Below are 24,431 nucleotides of genomic sequence, written 5' to 3'. Positions count from 1 at the left end.
TCACATCCTACTGCGTGCAAATCACGATACATGTAATTTCCAGCGTCAGACAGCAAATAGAAGAGGGGGAAAGGCACTTCCACTCTGCTCTCTGGGGAGGGAAAGTGTCCCAGAAACTGTGAGTGGAGAGACCCAAATTACACACCTATTATTCCTTTCAAGCAGAAAAGTGTTTTGCATATTTCCTCTGGGGACGAAAATATTCTGATTGTAGTGGAGACGTAGGTGCAGCCTTTTGCTCTTCTTCTTGCTGGTTTAGAGGAAGAGACCAAAGTGAAAGAAGATTTGTAGGAAGGGAAAAAAGCAAGCAGAGGCTTTGATTCTGAGCAACCTGAGGTTTGAGTGAAGGCTGAAAAGGGGCTATGTCCACTTGGTACAGGTGACCGAAGAAGCGAGGCTTGTCTGCAGTTTCATAGCCCTATTTGGGGATTAAACACAAGGCTGGAATGGTTATATGTGATAAAGACACTTAAATGGAATTTAACGGTTTGTTCTCTTCTAAATTACTGAACATTAAGTTTAAATGTTTTCATATAAATACTAAATTATACGTACATTGCAGGATCACAAATTCACACATTACCACTCAGCTTTTTTTAAGAACAATGTGGCTTCTTTATTTCCTAAAGCTATTCTTCCTCTAAGATTGCACCCCATTGAGGAGTAGGGAAAAAAAATCTTGCCAATTAATAATATCTCAGTAGTTTCCTCCCTTTTAAACAGTGTCTTTTAGTAATTCCTTTCTTTTTTTTTTTTTAAAGCTTTTAAGAGTTTATTTGAGCCAAACTGACAACGATTGCCAAGAAGCAAAATCTCAATGGATTGAGAAAATGCTCCCAGGAATTCCTTTTTTTAAAGAGAGAAAGTATTCTGTTTATTTTCTCTCCCCCAAACGGCTCATGGTGATGGGAAATGGCTACAGCTGATACAGGGTGACTGGTCTGGTGTCTACTGGTCCCTTGGTCCCTTGTGGCCTTTGGGGACACTGTGTAATCATTTCCTAAAAGACGCCACACACACCAGGTTGCAGGGGAGTCAGGCCCTGCCTCAGACCCCAGTCACCCCCAAGGCCAAGCTGCTATGGCTCCCAAACCACACAGGACAAGTTGCCAAGCCAAAGCCATCTTCTCCTCAAGGCTTGCAGCCTCTCCCGAGCATTGGATGAGGAAAGGTGCCCCAAGCCGCTGTGCTCTCTGGCTCCCCATTCCTAGCAGCTTATGTCTATCACAACCTGCTCTACGCCCTAAGTTTCCACCTTGCAAAACAGAAAACAATATTTTTCTCTTACAGCTGCACTTGCTTTGTTTCAGCAAAACTGCTTTTCACCAGCGGTAGCTGTCCACTGATCATGACCTTTAGCAACCTCACCACCATCACCACCACTAAGAAAAGCTGATAAACAACTGAGAACTCTGAGCGATTCCGGTTGGGCAGACCTTTCCTGGACCCAACTGAGTGCTCTTTCCTGACCACTGAACAACAGGACTTGTTTCAACCAAACACATGCAGATTAACGGGTGCCCTCTGACTTTGCCAATGTTCAATCATGAATTAGAATAAACACCCTGACCTCCTCCCTTTCTAGTGCATAAGACCCCTGACTTTCCCCCTCAGCATAGTTGTTCACTGCTGTGAATCCCTTTGCCTGGAAAGTAACAAAATGCAGTGCCTGCTTCGTTTGCACTGTACTCATAGGTTTTTCATTTATAATCCCAACAGGAGGCAGAAGTGAGAACACGGCATCTGATGTTTTTGCCTTCCTCTCTGGTCCTTGTTCTTCTCCTCTAAAGTTCTTTTTGTGGACTAAGACTTCTCCTGGGTCATTATTCCCAGGGGCACTAAGTCACATGACCTAGCACTGGTGACAGACGGGATACAGGGAGAGAAACTGGCTTAGTAATAAGGACACTTATTGAGAAGTAGTTTTAAATTATTATTCTCATTATATACCTGTATCAAGAATGAAACATCCACAGTTTAATCTCGTAGGCAACAAGACAGTCAGGATTTTCCTTATTAGATTATATACTAATAATTGAAAAAAAACCATACCACTTACATGGTGCTTAGCACGCCCCAGGTACTTTTCTAAGAGTTTGGCTCATTTAATTCTTGCAATATCCCTATGCAGTAGGTACTATTATAATTATCATCCTCATTTTATAGACGAGTGAACTGAAGCACAGAACAGTTAGGTAAACTTGCCCATCATTACCAGGTGAACTATGCATGAGCTAGGATTCAAGTCTAAGCAATTTGGCTCCTGTGAAAGTCACCCACTCCTGCCATAATACCGCCACTGGGTGTCAGCATGCCAAATTGAAGAAGTGGCAGTCTTTTAAGGAAGAAAAGGAAAAACATTTACCAGCACCCTTCTATATGCACAACAGTTACGCATACATTTCCTAATTTAATTTGAACGATGAGTAGACGTTTTAGAAAACAGAATATGCAATGCTCGGTTAATGAAGTGACTACTTAGATCAAAGGAGTTTTTGTCCATATTTTCTCAATTAAAACAAATAACATTAGAGTAGACTTGAAAGTTGAGAAAATCGGTCCCTATATTCTTTGTTCACAAAGGGCTCTTTCTAGCTTTTCACACATTATCACACAATGAAACCATTATTAGAAAGACTTCAGGGAAGAGACCACTCAATGTGCCAGAGACAGCCATTTGCTATAAAATTATCTGGTTTAATCGCTACCAACATTAGAACTGCAGTACATTAGAGTACAAAACCTGTATATACAATTACACATACAAAAAAATGTGCTTTGTGGGGAGCAATTTTCAGCAAATCTGACGAACAGCAAGAGTCATTTCTACTCTGGGTTTGAAAAAATAAATGGAAATTTCCAAGATGTCCCTCTCCTCCCTCCGGCTCCCGTGACCCTCCAGACATCAGTTTACAAAGGCCTGAAGCAGGAAGGGAGATATTAACAATACCAAGCACTCATCCTTTCCCTTATAGAAGGGATGAATTTTTAGAAAATGTTTTTCATCATTTATTATACTGATGTTCCATCCATTTGCATCATTAGGTTCAGTAGTTACCATGACAATATGATGCCTACAGCAATCTAACTTGATAGCCAGATGCCAGAATGTGAAAAAAATAGGACCCGCTAAGAAAGTGAGAGAAATATAATTAATCTGAACCACAAAAAAAAAAAAAAAAAATGTGCACAAAAGTAGGACCAAGAGGGAAATTGCTGAAACGTTACTGAAGAGGGCATTATGACAAGATGTGATAATCAAGTTTTAGTATAAAAACTTTTGCTAACTAGAGCCCTGAGTTGGCTCTATAACTAAGACTGAGGAAGGAATCCAATTAGTCCAGGACCGCCCCCGTCCCTGCCCCAGTAATTTCCTGCTGCAGAGCCCAGTGGTGACACAGTTGATTCCAGTGGTAGGGCTCTGAGGCCCTGACTTTCCTGAGAGTCTGAAGCCACCTCCATCCTGCTCACCTCCATCCTGCTCACCACCATCCTGCTCACCTCCAGTCGGCTCTTATACCCAGCTTTTCCTTCTGGTGAGTAATTTCCATCGTGTAAAGCTAATCTGAAGAGACTCGACTGAGCTGTGTCCTGGGAGGCCCTGACCCCTTGCCTTCTCCGTGCCCAGTGCAGGCAGTAGGTCAGCACAACCCTCTTGGGGGCCCCAACATGGCAGAGGGGCAGGGAGATTAAGAAAGGAGAGCCATGTAGAGGGTGTGCTTCTGGAGCTCAGCCTGGGATGCGTGGTCCTTCTCATCATGGTTGGGTTGGGTAGCGGCGCTGAGCTAGGCGATTTGGCCGGTTCAGACTAGTAGCCATGGAGAGCTGGAAAAGAACAAGCATCACATTGGATGACAGCCCCGAGCATGACAACTGCCAGGGCTGGCTGGTTGGACTGAGCGAGGCATCCTGAGAGTCTAGAACACTTTCTCTGCATTTGGCTTCCCAGGGTGGTGTTCTAACTATTCACTTCTACCCAGCACCTTCACCGATTAAATATGGCAAAAGGAATCTGATTTTATAAAGAGGGGAGGCCAAATGATGCATTAGAGCGATCAGTCTGCCCCAGGTCACTGAGGAGTGGGGAGTTTAGCATCTTTCAAACTTTGCAAAGATCCCCTCATGTCCAGGATGGAGTGACAGTGCAAGCACACCACTGATGCCAGCACCAATTGTGTCCCTTGAGTCTTGAGACTTAAGAAAGGTCAAGAGCAATATTAATAGCGACATGGATTGAACCTCTTCTGGGTGCCAGGCCCTTCGCATACATGCTCCCCTTAATCCTCACAACTACTTGGTGAGGTGGCTACTACTAAGCCCATTTTACAGATGCAAAAACTGAGACTTAGAGAGGTTAAGTCGTTGCTCGAAAACTCATGCACAATGAGTGGTAAACTAGGATTATAAACCCAGGTCTCCTTAAGCCAAAATCTGTGCTAACCCCTGTCCCTCAGGGCTTCCTTACCTGGGGAACCTGAGATGGGTTGTAGAGAGGAACAGCCCCTTTTAAGGGGGTTGGGGGAGGCAGAGCACCGGGGCTGAAGTAGATCTCAGAGGAAACACCCTGTGGTGGAAAAGAACAGAAAATCCTATCAGTCACTGCTTCCTGGATTCCCGAACATCAAGAGCTCCCCTGAGAGTCAACTTTGGTCAAGAGAAGCAGATGAGATGGGCTTCTTGATAGAACTCAGGGAATCTCAAGCCATCAAACATAGTTCAAGTAGGCCCAGCCAACACCTGGATCTGAGGTGGCAATGCAGGTGTGGCTGTACCTGGAGCACGAGAAGAAAAAGCCACCGTAAATTATATTGATAGCATCATAAAAAGTAACATAATATTCTTTGAAAGGCCTAAAACACTAAACAAAGGCCTAAAACCTAAAACAAGAGTGCTCTAACCAGGCCACAAGAAAACGTTTTCCTAGCAATCGGCATGAAATCCATACCGGTGTGAACAATTCAAGAGTTTATCACAGCCCTTGCCAAGGATGCCTACTGGGACGCGGAAAGAGGCAGTTCTGTAGATTCCACCTAAGGAAGCAATTATGAGCTAACTGCTAACAAAACCTCCAAAACTTCCTATGTCGAAATCCTAACCCCAGTACCTCAGAATGTGTTTGGAGATAGGGGCTTGAAAGTGGTGACTAAGGCAAAATGAAGTCATTAAAATGGGCCCTATCCCAACATGACTCGTGTCCTTGTAAGAAGAGGAAATTTGGACACAGACACACACAGAGGGAAGAGCATGGGAAGACTCAGGGAGAAGAGGGCCATCTACCAGCCAAGGACACAGGCCTCCAGGGACACCAACCCTGCTGACACCTGGATCTCACACTTCCAGCCTCTAGAATGGTGAGGAAATAAAATTCTGTTGTTTACGCCCCACAGTCTGTGACACCCTGTGATGGTGGCCCCAGCAAACTATTACCACCTTCCCCATGAGTCGGGCCCTCGCAGGGTGGCAGCTCCGGCCCACACGGAAGGCTCAGTCCTGACACAGGCAGTCGGTGGCAGCCCAGGCACCAGCCTATGGGTTACTCACCTCCAGTCCAGATGACGCTCCACTCCCAGTGCCCTCGGCTATTCCCCCACTGGACGCTGATCCCCAGACTTGACCCCCACCTAGAAAGCAATGAGTCAGAGCTGTTTCCACTGCTCAGGACTGAGGAGTCCCCACTCCCAGAAGGTACCCCTCAAACCCTGAGGAGCACAGAGAGGACCACCAATGGCCGAGTGGACATGAAGCTGGCAGTACCTGTGCCTGTGGAGAAGGTGCTGGCACCTGGGAGAGATGGGGGCTCTGGGAGAGATGTCCGTGAGAGGCCTGGGCTAGCCCGGGGAGGAGACGGTCGTCTGGGGGTCTCCTGCTTGGGGAAGAAAGAAAGGGATACGGGTGGTTAAGAAACCCATGCTGACCTGCTGTGTCCCTGCAGCACCCACCACGGTGGCCTCCACCCCCAAACTCCATCTCCCTCGTGCCATTCCTCCATTCAGTAAACGCAAAATCAGTTCTAAAGTCAAATTTCTTCACCCTAACTTTTAATGCCTTTCATCATCTGCCTTTCCCCTCCCATGATGAATTCATTTCACAGTCTCCCATCACAAAACCTGTTTCATCTGCACTGGGGTAGAGTCCAATGCCAGCTCTGAGCCCTCCACGTGCTGACGAAACACCCCCGAAGGGCCCACAGAAGAGGGAGCTTCCCGGCCCTCCCACTGGCTTACCTCAGGGTCGGTACTGTCAGAGTCTTCGTCTGTAGAGGGGGACGAGTTGTTGGTGGGCTTCGAGCGAAACCAGCTGAACCAGCCAAACCCCGAGCTCTGGAGGAGAAGGGGCATTTTGATGGCTTCTCCCGTTGAATATGAGAGCAGCCCACCCCAACATGATGGTGGTGAGACAGGGAAGGGACACGACCAGAGCCCAGATTCCCACTCGGCTCCACCTCCTGGGAAGGGAACAATGGGAGGAGAAGATCCAGTCCTCCACTTGTGCATTCTTTCACGTCTCTTACCTTTTCTCTCTGCGCAGTATTTTGGGAAGACTTTTTATCTTCCTCACCAGAGGACTCTTCCTCATCCTCCTTGACTGAAACGGTGGAACCCTCAGAAATATGTCGTGCTCTGGGAATCAGTGGCACCTGGAATTTAAAAAAGAAATTTAGAAAAAGAACTAACATATATATATAAAAAGCTCTTGAGCTCTTGACGGGTTACGAAGGCACATTTCCATGGACTCCCTCACCTGACCTGCTCAGTAAATCCATAGGGTCCTCATATGGGATCCTACTTTACTGTGAGGAAATCGGGCCTGGCCATGACAAATGATTTGCCCCGACGGTCTCAGGACAAGACCACAGCCCAACCCCAGTTCTCGCATTATCCCTAACCCTATGGGGGTTCAGCAGCTGCGCTATCTCCCAGAAATATCAGGTTTCCAGGTCTATACCACGGGCTGCAACAGGGGGTATGGAACACTACCCCTGGAGATAAAGAGGAACAGGAGACATCCCACAGAACCCCCAAATCCAAAAGGACAGAGAATGTAACAACCACGGAACCTCACTCTTCCTAGAGGCTCATTTCCCAACAGGCTTCCTGAAAATCAACTGTGAACAATGCACCAGGGAGAGGAAAATACCCCCACATTCCTTCATATTACGTTTTTTGTGTGTAGTAGAATATACACAGCACAAAGTTTATCCATTCAACCATTTTTAAGCGTAAAATTCAGCAGCATTAGTACAGTCGCAGTGTTGTACAACCATCACCACTGTCCATTTCCAGAACTTTTCTACCTTCCCCAGTAGAAACTCTGTTAAACACTAACTCCCCATCTCCCCCCCCCAGCCCCTGGTAACCTCTACTCTACTTCTTGTCTCACAAAAACGGAATCACACAATATTTGTCCTTATGTATTACACTTACATTTTACACTGTCAAAAAAAAAAAGAAAATATAATTGGCACAAACTTTGGAAAATACTTTGGCAAGAAAATATAAGAAGAGCTTTATATTTTATCCTAATGAGTATAGTATCTACTGTGTGCCAGACACCGTTCTAAGTGTTATAGATAATGATTCATTTAATCTTTTCTTATGAAAGTATAATTGACGTACCATATTATATTTGTTTCGGGTATACAGCATAATATTTTGTATTTGTATGTATTACAAAAACAGTTAACCTTTACAACAGCCCTGTGAGGTAAATACTATTATATCATCCCATTCTACATATGAGACAACTAAGGCACAGAATGGTTAAGCCACCTGGTAAAGGTCACACAGGTAGTCAATGACAGAGCAAGGATCCTGGCTCTCCTTCTAGAGATTTCTCCTAATTGAATAATTCAAGAAATAAACAAGGGCTTACATACTAGGATGGCTGTCACTGTGTTTTATATATGCGAAGAAAGAAGGAAGGAAGGAAGGAAGGAAGGAAGGAAGGAAGGAAGGAAGGAAGGAAGGAAGGAAGGGAAGGAAAGAAGGAAAAGGAAGATAGAATAGGAAGGAAAGAAAAGGAAAAGAAAAGCAACACTCCCAAAATGTTTTATGATGACCTAAAAGCCAATTCCTCACTGGCCTACGTCACCTTACCTCTCACCTCTCTGGCCTCTCTTCTCAGTGCTCTCCCCCTGCTGCCCACTTTCTAGATACAGTGATTCCCGTCCCTTCTCTGATGGCACCAAGGCAGTCCCACTCCTGAGCCTTTGCTCCTGCTATTCCATGTGCCTTCAACACCTGTTCCCTAGATATTTACCTGGCTCAGGTACATGCTCCATTCTGACCTTGCTCAAGGCCTCCTGAGGGACCCCTTCCCTGCCACCCCAACTAAATTAAAATCCCCCATGTATACAGTTGTTTACTTGTAGTCACCTACAGTGAATGGAAGCACCATGGGGCAGGCTTTGTCTGGTTCCCTGTGTGTCCCCAGACTCTGGAACAGTGTACCTTGTGGGAGCTCAGTTACTACTTGTGAATGAATAAATGAAAGAATGAGGGTGCTTTCGTACAATGGATTTTATCATACCAATATTAAAAATCATAATTGTACATCTGAAATCTATGTAATTTTACTAACAATTCACCCCAATAAATTTTTTAAAAATTTAAAAAATATATTAAAAATCATATTTATGAATGACACAAAAAAACTCATTTTATAGTATTAAATAACAAATAGAAAACAAAGCTTCATATACATGTTTGTAACCATTTAAAAACACATATGTGTATATGTATGCATATATGTGTATATATATGTATATATACATGTACAGCCACACACACACACCTGTATGTCTATATACATATATACATAGAAAATATTGGAAGGAAATGACCAAAGTATTTGTGGGATTATGAGTGATATTTGACTCTTTATTTTTTCAAGTTTTCTATAACAATAATGTATTTACTTTTTCAGTCAGAAAATTAAAAGCAAACCATAAAAGTTTTGTAAGGCCTGTCGCCCAGTTACCGCTTGAGAAAGTTAGATAATGTCACCCTCCAACCAGACAAAGTTGAAGAACATCTTAAATTGGGGACCAGCAATGCCCATTGTTAGGGGAAGGGGGTGTTCATTCAACAGACAGAATGATTAATTAGCCATGGCACCTCCAACACCTTACAGCCTGAGGAGAAAAGACACGGCTGCTGCAGACCCTTCTTGGAAGTAAAGCATGGTGAAAATTAAAATAAGGAAATAAATAGCAAGGGTCTTCCCTGATGGGGCAGGGCATGGCAAGGGTTGGGTGCAACAGTAGGAAGAATGTGTCAGAGGGGGCAGATCTGCGAGGCCAAAACTACATCCACCCCTGCTGCCCCGCCCCCCAGGGACACAGGTTGGTGGAACGGCATGTAAACAGAAACACAGCCTCCTCCGGCTTCTCAGGATATGGTGTAGAAGGAAACAAGAAGGAACAAGATGCCATGTGAAAGAGACAGCTGACGCAATGCCTAGGAAGGAGTTTACATGTGGCTAAGAAACCAAGAGATTGGGGGTGGGGGAACCTGAAGCTATCCTGTTTCCCGGAAAATAAGACCTAGCCAGACAATCAGCTCTAATGTGTCTTTTGGAGCAAAAATTAATATAACACCAGGTATTATATCATATCATAACATACCATATCATATTATATAAGACCCAGTCTTATATTATAGTAAAATAAGACCGAGTCTTATATTAATTTTTGCTCCAAAGGACGCATTAGAGCTGATGGTCCAGCTAGGTCTTATTTTCAGGGAAAACAGTAGAGTGGGCTTGGTCCTCTCACCTGAGGTTTGGAAACAGCCTTTTGACCATCGGGATTCTGGAAGGTTTCTTGGGACACTGTGTTCTCTCCTGTAGCACAAAAACAAACAAAAATCGTGATTTACAGTTGTTCTTTTTCCATCCATCCTGAAAAAGGGTAATAATGGGGACAGGCGGCTTTCCTAATTGCAAAGCTCCCAGTGAACTTCACAGTGAACTTCCAGTCCACTTGCACAGCCCTCTCAACCTCCACCCTAAACACCCAGGTCATGCCTCAGGGATCCTGGAAATTAGGGCCACATTGAGCTAGGTCACAGGGATCCTCGCTGGCCATCCCATCTGAGTCTCCCATCGTGGACAGGCCCTCATCTCAGAAGGTCCGAGAGCGAATCCTCCTGTCTGGTCTCCAGCGTTTCCCTCGCATCATTTAGCTCTGCTCACCCACCCTCAACCCCTCCTATCCCAGGCCGGACGGGCTTAAGGAACTTGGGAGCAGGACAGAGCACAGGCCTCTGCTGGCAATGAGCTCTCAGAGGCAGGACAACGTCAGGGGGGACTTGTCCTGCACTGCAGCTCGAGGTACTTCCTTCCCTTCTCTACCCAACTGCCTCTCTCTTAGAACCTGTGATCCAAGGGAGGGCAGGATAGACTACCCTTGGCCTTGCTATGCTTGTCCCAGGAGAGAGGCCGACTGGAATGGAGAGAGCAATCTCCCTCGGATGTATGCAGAGTACCAGCACGAGGGCTGACACACAGTAGGCCCTCTGTCGTGTGCCCACCCCCCACTCAGGTCTCTACCAGCTCCTCCCCCCCACTCCGCCCACTGTTCCCTGAGCCTCCCTCATCTGATTCCTTCCCTCCAGAACTCCTTGCCGCAGGTCTTACCAGGGGGTGGGGGCATCTGCTGGATTTCTTCCCAGGCCCTTCCTCCAGGAGCTTCTGTCCCTGCCATGCTGCCACTGGTCCCTGGCAGGTAGGTCTGAGAAACCGAGTAAAGAGGTACCGGGACCCCCGTCTGCCCCAAACCACCTCCCGTTGGGTAGGAGCCAGGCTGGAGGGGAAAGGGTTGCTGTAGGCTGGGTTGGGCCGGGACTGTTTGTTCTGCTGCTGGCCACTGGGCTGAGCGGTCCCCAATAGCTTCTGGGTCACCTTGATGTCCCGCAAGATCCTGGTACAAAGTGCTTTCTAAGGACAGGGGCAAAGAGAAAGAAGTGAGACCCGAAGTGTGGCATTTGCATGGATGAAATCAGACCGGGAACATCCCTGCCACTGTCCTCTTTGGACAGAGGTGACGAGGACACACCCGTTGGTGTGGCTGCCGTGAATGTGATACCTGTAACACCACTCACTGCTCATGACTTAGAGTTGACCAAAGTAGTATCCTCACTACCTTGTATGATCCCTGAGCCTTAAACCAGCGGGTTGGGAGGGCAGAAATTACCAACTCCTGTAACACCACACCGTTTTTATTTCTGGAATAAACTTTTTCCTTCAAGGATTTCCTAACTGGCTTGGGTATTTGAAAACCTAGAATATTTCCAGTTAAAATGCAAATCAGACCACAGAAATAATGGCTTTGCTTTTAAGGAATTGGATCATTGGCGCCAGAAGGACCGTTGGTGGTATTCATTCTGGCTGTGTCATTCTGTTGATGAAACGGTCTGAGGTGTGGACATGTACAATAACTGACCCAAGGTCACGGGACTGGCGTGGGCAGGTAATCCACCTGCTCGATTAGGTGACAGGAGACACAGCTGCTTCCCAGCGGAAGCGGCCACGCAGAGGCACCCGCCTGCCCTTCATCTACACAGATTCCGTAACACAGCAGCACAGCAGAGAAACAGAAACCAAGGCCTGCCCTTCCTGCCTTCCCCTCACTCATCCCCGAAGAAAGAGCTAAAGGCTGGGAAATGGCTCGGAGTCAAAAGAAGAGGCCCTGTTCTGACTCCACAATGGGGTGTCATCTGGGGAAGGGCACAGAATTAACTGGGGGCGATAATGTCGGCTGACCCAGCACTCAGAGGCATCCTGAGGAGAAAGAAGGGATGTGCTGAAACACTCTGAAACATATTTCATTCACATGTATGTGGCAACTGACAGTTCACAAATCTTAAGAGCTCCCTGTGTCCCCAACACTAACGTGAAATACAGAGAGAGAAATCCACCGTCTCTGGATGAAGAATTAAGCTGGGGAGCCGGTAATAACACAGGCGAAACTATGACTATGTTTCCCCAAAAATAAGATCTAGCTGAACAAACAGCTCTAATGCGTCTTTTGGAGCAAAAATTAATATAAGACCCGGTCTTATTTTACTGTAATGAAAGACTGGCTCTAATATAATATACTGTAATATAAGACTGGGTCTTATATAATGTAATGTAATGTAACGCAACATAATATAACATAACATAGCATAACATAACATAGCATAACATAACATAACATAACATAGCATAACATAACACTGTCTCTTATATTAATTTTTGCTCCAAAAAACACATAAGAGCTGATTGTCCAGCTAGGTCTTATTTTCGGGGAAACAGGGTAGATAACGATACCTACCGTGCAACAAGTACGAAAACTCGAATGTGAAGCAGAAACTCTGATAATGGGGGGACTGAGACATGTCAGGATGCCCGTGGCCACCCACAGGTGCCTGGACTCACGGGTCAGATGGACACAGGCAAGGAAGGCACCCCGGCAAGGGAAGGGCAGCTACGTTTCAAGTTACGTTATCCCGGGCGTCAGCTACTTACACACTGGGTTCATCAGTTTGGGTACCTGTTGTTCCTCTGGGTCCCGAAATATCTGAGTGAGCAGAATGGGGCTCCCCAGTGTCTCCAGCTACTTTGTGCTATTTAAAATAAAGTAAAAGTCCTTTAAGCAACACACACACACACAACAAGAACAAGGAACAGTGGTTTAAAAATTAAGTCACAACACTTCGGAAGGAATGCCAAGGTTAGGGAACCTCAGCCAAATGCTGGGGGCTGGTGGGGAGGGTCAGCCCAATGGGGGTGCAGCCTCTGTCCTTCTAGGCTCCCAGCTCTGTTCAGAGCAGACAGGGACCAGGGCCATCCCTGTCTCCCTAAGGAAGGGGCAACTGGGAGAAACTCAACACCCCAGAGTGTAGAGTATATGGAGGGGCTAAGGACCCACCCTGTCCTTTCTCAGAGAGAGTGGGAGAAAGAAAATGAAGGCAGCCCTGTTCCAATTACCATTACAGTTACTACCAACAGTTTTTGCAATTGTCAGAACAAAAAAGAAAGGCCCGGAAGTCTTTGAAGCAATTACCCCACATTACATGAAAGTGACATGGGCCCATAGTGATCCACTGTTCCAAAGACAGAGAGGGAAGCTTTGATGGTCATACAACGTATTTTCCGGCACCACAGAGAAGGGTGGCAAGGGTGGGTTTTGTAAAGGGCCCCATTTCTCACAAGTGAACCCAGCAAAACGTTGCTGCCCAGGGAAGAGGCGGCAACCCCTTGGGAAGCTGAGTGCCACCCCTTCCCGGGTCAGACTGGGCCTCGTGGGTGATGGGGGACCCCACGGCCCTCCGTGGGGTCAGGGATTTGCCGAGGTCGGTGCCTGCCTCTGTGTCTAGGGGAACTAAGAGGGAAACAAAGGGTCCACCCACTGGCCCTGCTGCCCAACCCCACTCACCTCCGTGTCCTTGTGCTGTCTCCGCAGGCGCACGAGCCAGTCTGGCTCTGGGTCCCTGTCTCCACGGCGTCTCTCTAACACCAGAGGATCAGACAGCTTCAGCTTCTCTGCTAGCTGTTCCAGGATTCCCGATGTGTCAGGAGCAGAAAATAAGAGAGGGCAACGGAGGGCGAGAAGAGAAATGGAAAGAAAATGGGGAAAGAGGCAATAAGAGAAAAGAAGAAAGAGAGCTTTAATGCACTTGTACATTAGATTATAGAGAATAATTGAGAGAAAGCAAATTCAGCAGATATTGTCCCAACATTGCAAGATAAGTAGGCGATTAACCCATCTTGGTGTTAGATACTACATGAAATACGAGGGGAAACTGTGACCTGGTTTTATGTCCCTGCAAAGCTGTCTGCTCTCTAGCTGTGCTTCTCAAACTTTGGTGCTCATAGGACCACCTGCGACCTTGCTAAAATGCTAATTCTGAAATCTGGGTGGGGCCTGAGATTCTGCATCCCAGCAAGCTCCCAGGTGACATCCATGCTGCTGGTCCAGGGACTACTTTGTATTGCGAGACTCTAATCCATTATTATGTTCCCAAACTTTCCTAACTCCTCCATCTGGGTCCCTGAGCTCACTACCAACCACCATCCTGTGGGCAGAAATCTCAGGGTAGGGGGCTCAGCACGATAGGTTTTATTGGTCACAGAACCCCACACTTGGGCTTTCTCTGAAGGAAAGCAAAAATTGATGGCAGGCTGTGTTTTCATCCCCCAGCTAATGTATTTTTTCTTCAATTAATTGGAACAACTATTTGCCCGATTGTTTTCTTCCCCTGGAACTAAAAGTTGCTGTTTTGTTTTTTTAAATGTATCCCATATGTGATAAAGTATTCCATGCATTTAAAAGCATTTTAATGAGGAGCACTTCCTGTTTTAATCACTGAAATATATTTTCTAAGCCTAGCTTTTATAATGAGAATGGCTCGCTTTAACATGCAGTTTTACTGCACCACCAGAAAAGGCAGATACAAGAATGAATGTCTTGCATAGCACACCCCTGGCTCCCAGTCTTCCAATCCCACTGCCCCCCACCAACAGCACCCTTCTTTGTGCAGTGTCAGGCCTCAGCTTATCACATCTGGGCATGCATACATGGTCAAAGACAGCCATGGGCTCCTATTTTACGGCATGTGCAAAGAAGATGAAATGTGGAGTCTAAGCTGCTTCACAATAGCTTTCTCTGAACACTGAAGATAAAACGGCTGCAGAGCATGCTTTGAGAAGCTCACCTTGATGAGTTCCACCAATAGCACAGGGTGAATGCTCTCTCCCTGGCTATGCAGGGCTGTGCCAATTGCTTCGCAGTAATGCAAGGCCTGAGACGCAAGGCCGTAATCTGCCAGACGGGAAGCATAAAGCAGCTTATACACCTGTGAAGGGGAACAGAGCCAGTGACTAGTCCATCCAGGCAGCGATAGAAAGAAAAGTAGAGGAGACTTCTTGGAAATCAGCTGACTGCCAACTTCTTCTGACGCTGGCAGCTCAGTATCAAAAGGGCCTTGTGCCATTTGGGGCATTCTGTCTGTGTGTGGGCACAATTCCAAACCCAGCCTGCACTTCCTGCATGATACAGAAAGGGGCGGAAGTCACATCCACTCACTCTCCCTAGGCCCTGGTCCCCATGGAAATGCACCAGACTATTTACTTCTTACCAGGCAGCCCACATCTGTGGAAAGCCTGCTGTACAGGGAGCACAGGACCAGGCACCAAGGGGACATATAAAAAAGAATTACTCTGGTACAGGAGCTCAAAGCCCAAGGGAAAGTACAGACAAATATGGGTAAGCATCCACAGAAGCACTGCAACAGGAGAAATGGAGCATACGGGCTTGGCAATCAGACTGACCCAAGTTCAGACCCCAGCTCCACGGTGGGTGTAGGACACTAGCTAGTTATGCCACCTCTCTGTGCCTCAGTTTCCTTACTACAATACGGGGATCATAATACAATCTACCCCTTGGTTGGTCTGAAGATTAAATGAGATAATCCATGTAAAGTACATAGAAGAAATGGTATGCAAAGATGTGAGCTGAAAGCTCTGAACCTCAGTTTCCTCTTTTGTAAAGGAGGAGGGATACTGCCTGCCTCACAGGATTAGAAATAACACACTAAAAGGAAGCATAATAGCCCAATGCCAGGCACCTAGAACACATTCGCTACAACTAGCTAATCTCATCGCCACCAACCCACGGATAACTGAGAAGTGGGGTGACTAAAGAAGGGAAAGAAAGAGAGACTGAAGGCCTGCATCCAAAGGGGCTGGATAGGCAAAGCTTCACTGGAGAAGGGGAGTGAGTCCTTCGTCAAACTCTTAAAGAAGATAGAAATAGGGTCCTATTACTGCATATGGGAATTCATTCATTTTCAAGGTTTTGTTTGTTTTGTGTTCCGTGTTGTAGCGAGTGCACACGTGCATGCATGAGTGTGTGTGTGTGTGTGTGTGGCCGCCGCGGTGTCCCTCTCAGTACAGACACTGAAGGAGCCTTTATGAATTGAAGGTAACAACAGGGCATTAAGTGGAGAAGCTAAGAAGAGAGATCTGAGCATGCAGTGTGGACGCCATCCGCACAGCTGAGGCCCTAGAGGGGGAGAAAGAAGAATGATAGAGCAGGGAGGATTCCCCAGAGTTAGAAGACCGAGGAGTCCAAAAGCGGTCAGAAAAGCAGGTGGGCAGCAGAGGGAGCAGGGCCAGCAGCCCACCAGGGGGGCCCTCCTGCCCACTCCCTACAGCATGGCGGAGGGGGACGAGCAGAAGGGAGAGCTGTGTGGAGAGAGAAGGGCTGTCCTGCGGGCATGAGGCCCTGGACAGGACCGCAGGCAGGGTTTTCATGTCAGGAGTGAGGTGAGAGCCTCCAGCAGGGGGGCCAGAGCAGCGTTTTGCTTTCATCTCTTAAAATGCAGGACTTTAGGGGACCTAGAAAGGCATGGCATGCTTCCCACGATCAAGCTAATGAAGAAAAGTTGGTAGATGACGGAGCTAGCCAAAGAGCAGAGCTGAAAATCCAGCTGCCACGGCTGGCTGGCACAGCTCAGGTGCTGGTCTCCTGTGGGTTCAGTTACCTGGAAAGAAGGGATGAAGGACTTGGGGCGGCCCAGCATCTGACAGTACTCGAAGATTTCCGTCCTCTGGATAGCCTCAGTTGTTGCAAATTTCAAAAACTCTTGACTAAAAGCAGGGAATAACAATAAAAGAGATTGAGGTGGGGGTGGTAGGAGGAAGGAATTTAAATCTTAGTAGAGAGCCCAACCACTGCACCCATTTGCTGCACAGTTTCTGTCCTGGGCTGAGCCCTGAGGCAGCTCCAAGAGAAGAAAGACTCTGGGCCTCCACAGTGAATGTTTCGCCTCCTCTGGCCCCATCTAATGGAGGCAGGGAAGGAACAAAACAGAAGCTTGCACCAGAGGGCTGGTGGGGTGGGGCCGGGGAGGCAGACGGCTAGGAGATGTCCTGTGCCTCTTTTGCTGGAGGGTCACTGAAGGCAAGCTGCTCTCCCTCCGGGTTTGGCGGAGCACTGGGTCCTCCTCTGAAACATGCTGAGAGCTAACCTGAGTGCCCTGAAAGCCTAGAACGTGACCTGTGACAGGCCACGCCCAGCCGAAGCAAAAGAACATGAAAGAGGAAGCAATGGGACCTGCCTAGAGCACTGAACAAAGAAGGCATGGCAGAGAACAGGGAGCGTTACTGAGCCAGAAACTCCCTACGCTGGATGTTCATTCAGCCAGCGAGGAAGCAGACTGGGTGAATGTGATCTCAGGGACCATCAGAGTCCCCACGTGCCCCAAATCTCTCCCTCAACAGCTTGCCCTATTGTTTGAAATCAGTCACCAGGGCTACCTCTGCTAAGGATTGCATCTCCAGAAATTGTCGTTCAGTATAAACACAGCAGGGAGACGTACTAACCCACACACTCTTATTGTTATGTTTGGCACAGATGGGCTTCTTTGACAAGCTAACCATGTGCTATCAGAGACCAGGGCCTTGAGAGAACAGACAGTAAGACGGTGTGTTTCGACAGTGGTAGGCAGTTTGGTGCAGCAGTTAAAAGTAAGGGCTTTGCAGCAGGACAGTCTGGGTTCCAAGTTCAACTTGACCCCACAAGTTACCTAACCTCTCTGAGTCTCGGTGTCTTTCCTTTATAAAGTGAACATGGGAAATACATTTTCTTCATAGGGTCAATTTGTAACGATTAAAAGAAATAGTGCCAATAGGATGATTGGCACGACGTCAGAGCTTAGGAAATCTTACCTAGTACAGGGAGGGGCAATGTGCGGTCAAGAGCCGGAAGAACCGCTAGAAAGCAAACTGGTCTTTGTGTCCATTTACTCAGTGTCTCTGGGCTTAGTAAAGTCCTCCTGTGTGAAAGGTCTAATGTTACAGCCATCAGAGAATAAGGGAAAAGTGGGACTCCCAGTAGATTGTGTACCTAGTCCGTGTAGGGATGCAGGAGCTAAACAGACTTCTTCCACTTTCCAGATTGGACCTGGGCTGAATAACAGAAAGCCACAAGCCACCGCTCACGCTAACATTTTCTAAGAGACAGTTCCTGGTCGTGGAGCCAGGGCACCACCGAGTGGCCAGAGGGGCACAATACAACCCAAAGGCACCAGCTCCCACCAAAGGCCCCCTGGTGGTGTGACGCGGCACCCACAGGGTATCTCCTTGCCCAGACCCCTGCAGGAAACAATCCTCGAGGAGGGGACCAGCAGTAGCTGAAATTCACAAGAAAATGGAAAAGGAAGCCAGGAAACGCAGCAAGGGCTAAAACAATCCCCTGGAAAAACGTCCTTCCCATGCCCTATCCCCGGAAGGGCACATACCTGTGGCTACTGCCCAGCAGGACCAGATGGTCTGTCTTCACAGTGTAATGGCCGAAGGGCACGTGAGCCATGAGGTAGCAGAAGTGAGCTGCCTCCACCAGCCCCTTCCCAGCTGCAGGAGGAGGAGGAGAAGCCCCCATCATGGAACACGCCCATGGGGGGGACAGGAGAGAGATGGAAGGTCAGAGGGGAGATGGAAGGTCGGAGGTCAGAGGGGAGAAGCCTCATGGGAATAAAGGAATGAACTGCTCATCGCATGTCACAAACCCCAAACCCCAGTCACTCCCTCTCCCACCCACGTTTTTGGCCTCGGACATTACATTTCATTTCTCTTCAGCCACAATAAGGCACTATGCCACGTTCCCCCTAAAGGACTTTTGATTAGGAATTTTCTAAGCATTTCAGTCCTTCCAGAGGGTGAGAAGTGAGTAGAGATGACTACACCGAAGCAAAGAAGTGGGCCATCGAAAGAAGCAGTTTTTAAATTAGGCTTCTTGGGGCACTAATGCTTCCCAGGCTAAAATCAACCCCTAGAAGGCTTTCCTTGGTGCTCATAAAAATCACATTAATTACCAAATTGTTCCCAGCTTTAAAGTGTTCTCCCATACACTTTTCCATTACCTCACAATTGAGTTAATTCAAGTAGGCAAAGTACCTAGCACAGCACCTGGAACCCACAAAGGGCCAGCAAACTTTCGTTCCCTTTGTACCCGGGCACCGAGGGACCTACCATCTGACTCGGCACAACCTATTTTAAGTTTATCAGAGCGATATTTCACAAACTTCCACAACATACACTATTTTAAGTTTATCAGAGCGATATTTCACAAACTTCCACAAAGAATACCATGATTTCTGAATGTTCTGCCTCTTGATCAAATCTGAGAACCCCTGACCTGGAACACTCCACAGCCCCGAAGTGTCGGTAAGGCCACGTTCACAGAGAGATGATACAAATAAACAGTTACCCAGGGCAGTTCAGACAAAAATAGTATTTCCTGTCTAGTTGAGTTGGGTCACTGCGAGACTAAATGGCAACAAGAGGTGAGACGCCCCACATCTTAACTCATCTTCAGGGAATGTGACCAGAGACAGAAGATCCACTGCTGAGAGGAGCTTCCTCCACCGGCAGAACCCAAGGCTCAGGGGCCTGACCTGCATTGGCTGCCACAGAAATTCTGGGAAACAATGAGGCAAGAAGGATACTCCTTTCTCTGGAGTTTCACTGAGGCCCCTGGGTTGAAGGCAAGCTGGAGGGATAGACTCAAGCCCTACACAGAACTTGAGAAACTAATCACAGATTGTGGTAGGCCTGGGGTACCCTAGAGAAAAAGGACCTGCCGGGTTCTGCTTACCCAGGGTGTCCCCCATGGTGACAATTGCGCGCTGATGCTGCTCCAGGTCCCCACCCTGATTCGACAGAATCACAGCCAGGTGAGGCCTCCAGTCTCCCCACTGCTTGTCCCCACAACACTGAAAAGCAGCAGAAAAAAATTGAAGAGTTATTGAATAATGTGGCACTGGCCAGAATGGAGGTAAAGAGGGTTGTTGACCATTCGCTGGTTTGGAGGAGTTCAGGGAATGTCAATTATCTACCTGCAATGCTGTCATTGTTAATTTCGAGTTCTCTTTTTAAAAAAGCAAAACTCCTAGAAGATGACAGATAAGTACATATATATACCTACCTACCTACCTACATACATACATAGAGAAATAAAATGACATTAATGGTCACTTACTAATTTTCAAGTTTCTTCCTAGTGCCCCAAATCCCAATAGATAGGGATTTAAAAAAACAAAAACAAAAACAAAAAACATCTGAGAGAAGGTGAGAGTAGGAAGATCAAATATCTTTGGTTTACAGGAGAAGAGTCCCCATTACCCTGTTAGAAGTCAGGAGAACTCTGGGATCCTTAGTATTAATACCTTACCAAACAGCTACTGTTTTCTGGTTTCCCAATGCCCTTTCACACATATCACCAGGGGGCCGTAGAGTATAAACAGAGATGTGAAAGCTGGACAAAGCCCCACACAAATGGTCCTTTTCCTACCATATGGCCCTGCGGCCACCCTTCTGAATGAAGAGGAATTTCAGGACAGTAAAACATCAATAAGTAAACAACATAATGTCACAGAAACAACACAGGCCCCGGATTCAACTGGAGACCTGCTTCTTACTAGCTGTGTGACCTTGAGCAAGTTTCTTCCTGTGTTTGAACCTTTGTGTTCCTCATCTCTGAAAGGGAGATCATAATTTTTACGTAAGAGTGTTATTGCTGATAATAAAATAAGACAGTTAGGGAAAGCACATAACATAGCGCTTTACATTTAGCTTACACTTCATAAATAACATGTAGGTGTAAACACACACACATACACACACACATACACACCACACACACACACCAGAAGCCCAGCAAAGGAAAAAGGTGATTTGCCGACCAGTCTATCTTCCAATTGTTACACAGAGTGAGTAGAGCAGTAATAGCTAAGATTTGGAGGTCAAAACAATTCACAGTTATTTGGTTTTTGTAATTATCCCAAAAAACAACAGATGCTTTATCCATCTCCATTTTATAGTCACTCTTTGTTTATCTGAGCAATGCAGTGTGAATAAGAATAATGATAATAATAAATCACAACAATAATAGCAGTTCTCACTTACTGCACTCTGACCATGAACCATAGCCTGTGTGCTAAGCATTTCGCCTACGAAGAATCACATGCTTTGGGTACTATTATTATCCCTATTTTATCATGTGAGCCAGGCTCTTTCTTGCTGGAACTAAAGCAACCAGCAAAAGAAAAGCCCTTGCGAAAAAGAACAAAAACTTAAAAGTCATTCTTCTGCCTCCTCCGCAGGTGATTTTTAAAACTCACTGTAAAGCAGATCTATAGGGAGAGAGAGAGAGAGAGAGAGAGAGAGAGAGAGAGAGAGAGAGAGAGAGCAAACACTTATCAACTAACTTCAAAGAGCCAAGCATGGTGGTTGATATGTTCAGATATTCTCTCTCCTTTAATTTTTCACAATAACTCTGTTGGTTAGACATCAACACGCCCACAAACTTGAGAAACTGAGGCTCTGAGTAAAAGGAACAAGGCCAGATTCACAGAGCAGTAAGAAGCAGAGTCTAGGTTATACCTGTGATAGTTAGTTGTGTTTTCCAGTGGCTGTGAGTTTTTTCCACTACACCACTCATTACAATTAACTAAAGTCTAGCTTTTACCAGATGCTGCAATGCTAGGAAACTCTCAGCCACTAAGATTAAATACTGAATTGGCACATCACCTCTGGCTCTCAGTTTTCCCACTTGAAAGTAGGGAACATTTAGGTAGCTCTACCATTGAGTGAGACCCAATGGACCATACGTTGATTACACCATTTCCTGCATTTTATGACATGATGTAATTTCATTGCAGAGTGCAGGCCACTCAGCTAAATTGTGAGGCGCATCTGTTCCAGTATAGCCAGTTGGTTTGACGGTGGGGCACAGAAGTCACCCTGTCTCTTTTCTTTCCTTGGAGTCGTGCACAAGCAATAAGATGAACCAAAAAAATCAAAAGTGTGAAGTCCATTTTCATTAAAACTAGATGTCAACAGAAACCCAAACCTCAAAATACAAGAAAAGGCTGCCAAAAGTAATGGAGAGTGAACAGAGGTGTGTTCAGAGAGAAGCAGAGAAGGAACACTGGAGGGAGAGGGCCCCACAGCCCTTTCCGTTGGATGAGGAGAAGCAAAGGCTGCACAGAAGCTCACAGAAAAATCCAGGTCATGCGGGAAATGCCACATAGCCTGAATACGGGCCTTGTCCTCCCAGCACAAACCTCGCATAAATAACTGGTCCAGGGAAGCCTCGACTCGTGTAAAGGAACAACCACAGAATCTGCACAAACCTACTACAAAAATAAAAGGAGGGAGGTAGTCTGAAAAATAAATGGAAGGTACTGTGTTTCCCCGAGAATAAGACCTAGCCGGACAATCAGCTCTAATACATCTTTTGGAGCAAAAATTAGTATAAGACCTGGTGTGTTATGTTATGTTATGTTATGTTATGTTATGTTATGTTATGTTATGTTATGTTATGTTATGTTATGTTTTATGTTATGTTATGTTATGTTATGTTATGTTATGTTATGTTATACCCAGTCTTATATTATAGTATAATAAGACCAGGTCTTATTTTCGGGGAAACACGGTAGAAAGAACATTCACCAGGAAAAAAGTTATCACACAACAAAGAATTGTCACCAAACATTTATCATAAATTTAAGTAAAATAAAGTCATGAAACAACTTCTTCTATGAGGCAAAGGCCTAAAGCTAAGTTATAAGTGCTCAGGAAAGAGACAGTGGACAACAGGAGGAGAAAAATGTGACCTGCAGAGTTCAGGAAGGAAGTGGGAGAAAAATCAAAGTAATAAGGACAAAAGTGGAAAGAGCACAAAAGTGAAGAGATACGGATAAAACCTAGGGACACAATATGGAAATGAGAACAGCAAAAAAGAAAGAAATGAGAGAAGTTTTTGATTAAAGAGAAAATTATATATCATACTTCATATATATACGAATTACAAAAACGTATACATATAAACAGAAAACCAAAATAATGGAACAAAACAAATATGAAAGGGTATAATTCAAGAAAATGTTCCTCACCTATAAGATATGAATATATATATGTATTTAAAAAACACACTGTGTCCCAAGAAAAACCTGACCCAGACAGTCAACACCAATATGTATCTAGCAAAGTTACTGGACTTCAAAGGTAAGGAAGGAATACTTGAAGCAAAAAGACGAAGTCTCTTCTAATGGGAAAACTATCAATCTAGCCTCAGATGTCTTCTGAGCCATATTCAACTCTAGACAACATGTACAATCTAATACGCCCCCATCTGAAGGGTCGAGGTGCAGTGGTGGAAAAGAAGGGCAGCCTTACCACGGAAGCATGGACGACAGTCTCGGGTTCTCCTGTTATTTACAACAAAGCTGGCAACTGTGGTGTTGTGGGAAGGGCAAGGTCTTGGCAATCAGGCAGACCTGGGCCAATCCTGATTCCACTACTCACTAGCTCTGTGACTGCGGGTCATTTTACACCTGTGCACCTCAGTTTTCAACGTCTGCAAATTAGGGACACTAATTCCTACCTCCATGCATTAAATGAAATATAATACACATCAAAGTGCTTGGCACAGGTGGGTGATTCACAAACAATTATTGATATTTAATCTTTAAAGCTACCCCCCTTGTTCCTGAGCAATCCCACCCCCTGAACCCTAAGGATGCTGGGGTGTTGAAATGTCACAAAGGGTACCGTGGCTGCCTGTGGGATCCTCCCCGACATGAGCTGGAAGAGGGTCTGCAGTGGGTCGTTGAGTGCCAGCGTGCTGGTGAAGCTGCAAAGAGAGGTGGCTGTCAGTGGGGCCAGAGCCAAAAGAGCCTTTCACCCACGGCCAGTGACACACAAGGCCTCGTGTATTTCTATTTTATTTCAGCAACTGCTTTTGGAATGTCAGTTTCTCTTTGCTTTTCAGTTGTGCCTTTGTCACACCCACTCTTTTGGGGGGGGGGGACGGTGGGAGGGTGACAGGATCTCCATCACACACCCAAGTAGATTTCATTGAGGGAGATTTTCTCCCTGATGCCCTAACCCTTGAGCAACCATTTGTCCATCATGGAGGCAGCCCACCAACATTTCAAAGGCCTCAGCAGTTCCCCTGAACCTCTTCTCTGTGGGCCCCTCCTTCCCAGCCACCCTCAGCTCCTCCCGCCCTGCAGCAGCCCTCCTCCACACCCCGCCCACAGCTCTCAGCACGGGTTTTCTGGCTCCTCTCTAGCCTGAGTCTGTATAGCTGAGTCTGAGTCTGAGTAGCGCTTTTACTCACAAGCACTAAATAGCCATTTTCAGTAACCAAAAAGGTGTAGAACAGGGACCAGCAACGATCCTGCTGACGACAAACCATGGAATAGGCTTAACAAGGATGTAATAAGCTCTATAGCTGATTTGAGATTTAAACGTACTCAGAAAGAGACATTTTTCACAAGTCACTGGGCACCGTTGAAAATCAATGGCCCAAGGCAAAAATCTGCAGCAGAGATATATGTGGGGTAGTGGGATGCTTGTTTCCAAAACCCGAAGGCAAA

The 24,431-nt window shown here is 46.2% G+C and overlaps 1 protein-coding gene across 1 annotated transcript in view; it reads right to left on the bottom strand.

Moving 5' to 3' along the window:
• Nucleotides 1–2,679: 2,679 nt before the first annotated feature.
• SEC16B (SEC16 homolog B, endoplasmic reticulum export factor) overlaps nt 2,680–24,431 on the bottom strand; it is a 42,027-nt gene continuing 20,275 nt past the window's right edge. Inside the window, exons 13-27 of the mRNA XM_081025674.1 lie at nt 23,602–23,683; nt 19,643–19,760; nt 18,288–18,399; nt 16,530–16,635; nt 14,700–14,840; nt 13,421–13,534; nt 12,536–12,608; nt 10,639–10,938; nt 9,776–9,843; nt 6,512–6,637; nt 6,225–6,320; nt 5,755–5,866; nt 5,542–5,621; nt 4,466–4,564; nt 2,680–3,825 (exon numbers count right to left, since the gene is read on the bottom strand). Of these exons, the coding sequence (XP_080881800.1) occupies nt 3,757–3,825; nt 4,466–4,564; nt 5,542–5,621; nt 5,755–5,866; nt 6,225–6,320; nt 6,512–6,637; nt 9,776–9,843; nt 10,639–10,938; nt 12,536–12,608; nt 13,421–13,534; nt 14,700–14,840; nt 16,530–16,635; nt 18,288–18,399; nt 19,643–19,760; nt 23,602–23,683 (1,696 nt within the window). The 3' untranslated portion in view covers nt 2,680–3,756. The remainder of the gene's footprint in view (nt 3,826–4,465; nt 4,565–5,541; nt 5,622–5,754; nt 5,867–6,224; nt 6,321–6,511; nt 6,638–9,775; nt 9,844–10,638; nt 10,939–12,535; nt 12,609–13,420; nt 13,535–14,699; nt 14,841–16,529; nt 16,636–18,287; nt 18,400–19,642; nt 19,761–23,601; nt 23,684–24,431) is intronic.

The sequence above is a fragment of the Rhinolophus hipposideros genome (genome assembly GCF_964194185.1).
Source record: "Rhinolophus hipposideros genome assembly, chromosome: 19".
NCBI classification, from domain to species: domain Eukaryota; kingdom Metazoa; phylum Chordata; class Mammalia; order Chiroptera; family Rhinolophidae; genus Rhinolophus; species Rhinolophus hipposideros.
This window is presented reverse-complemented; position numbering and strand designations above follow the sequence as displayed.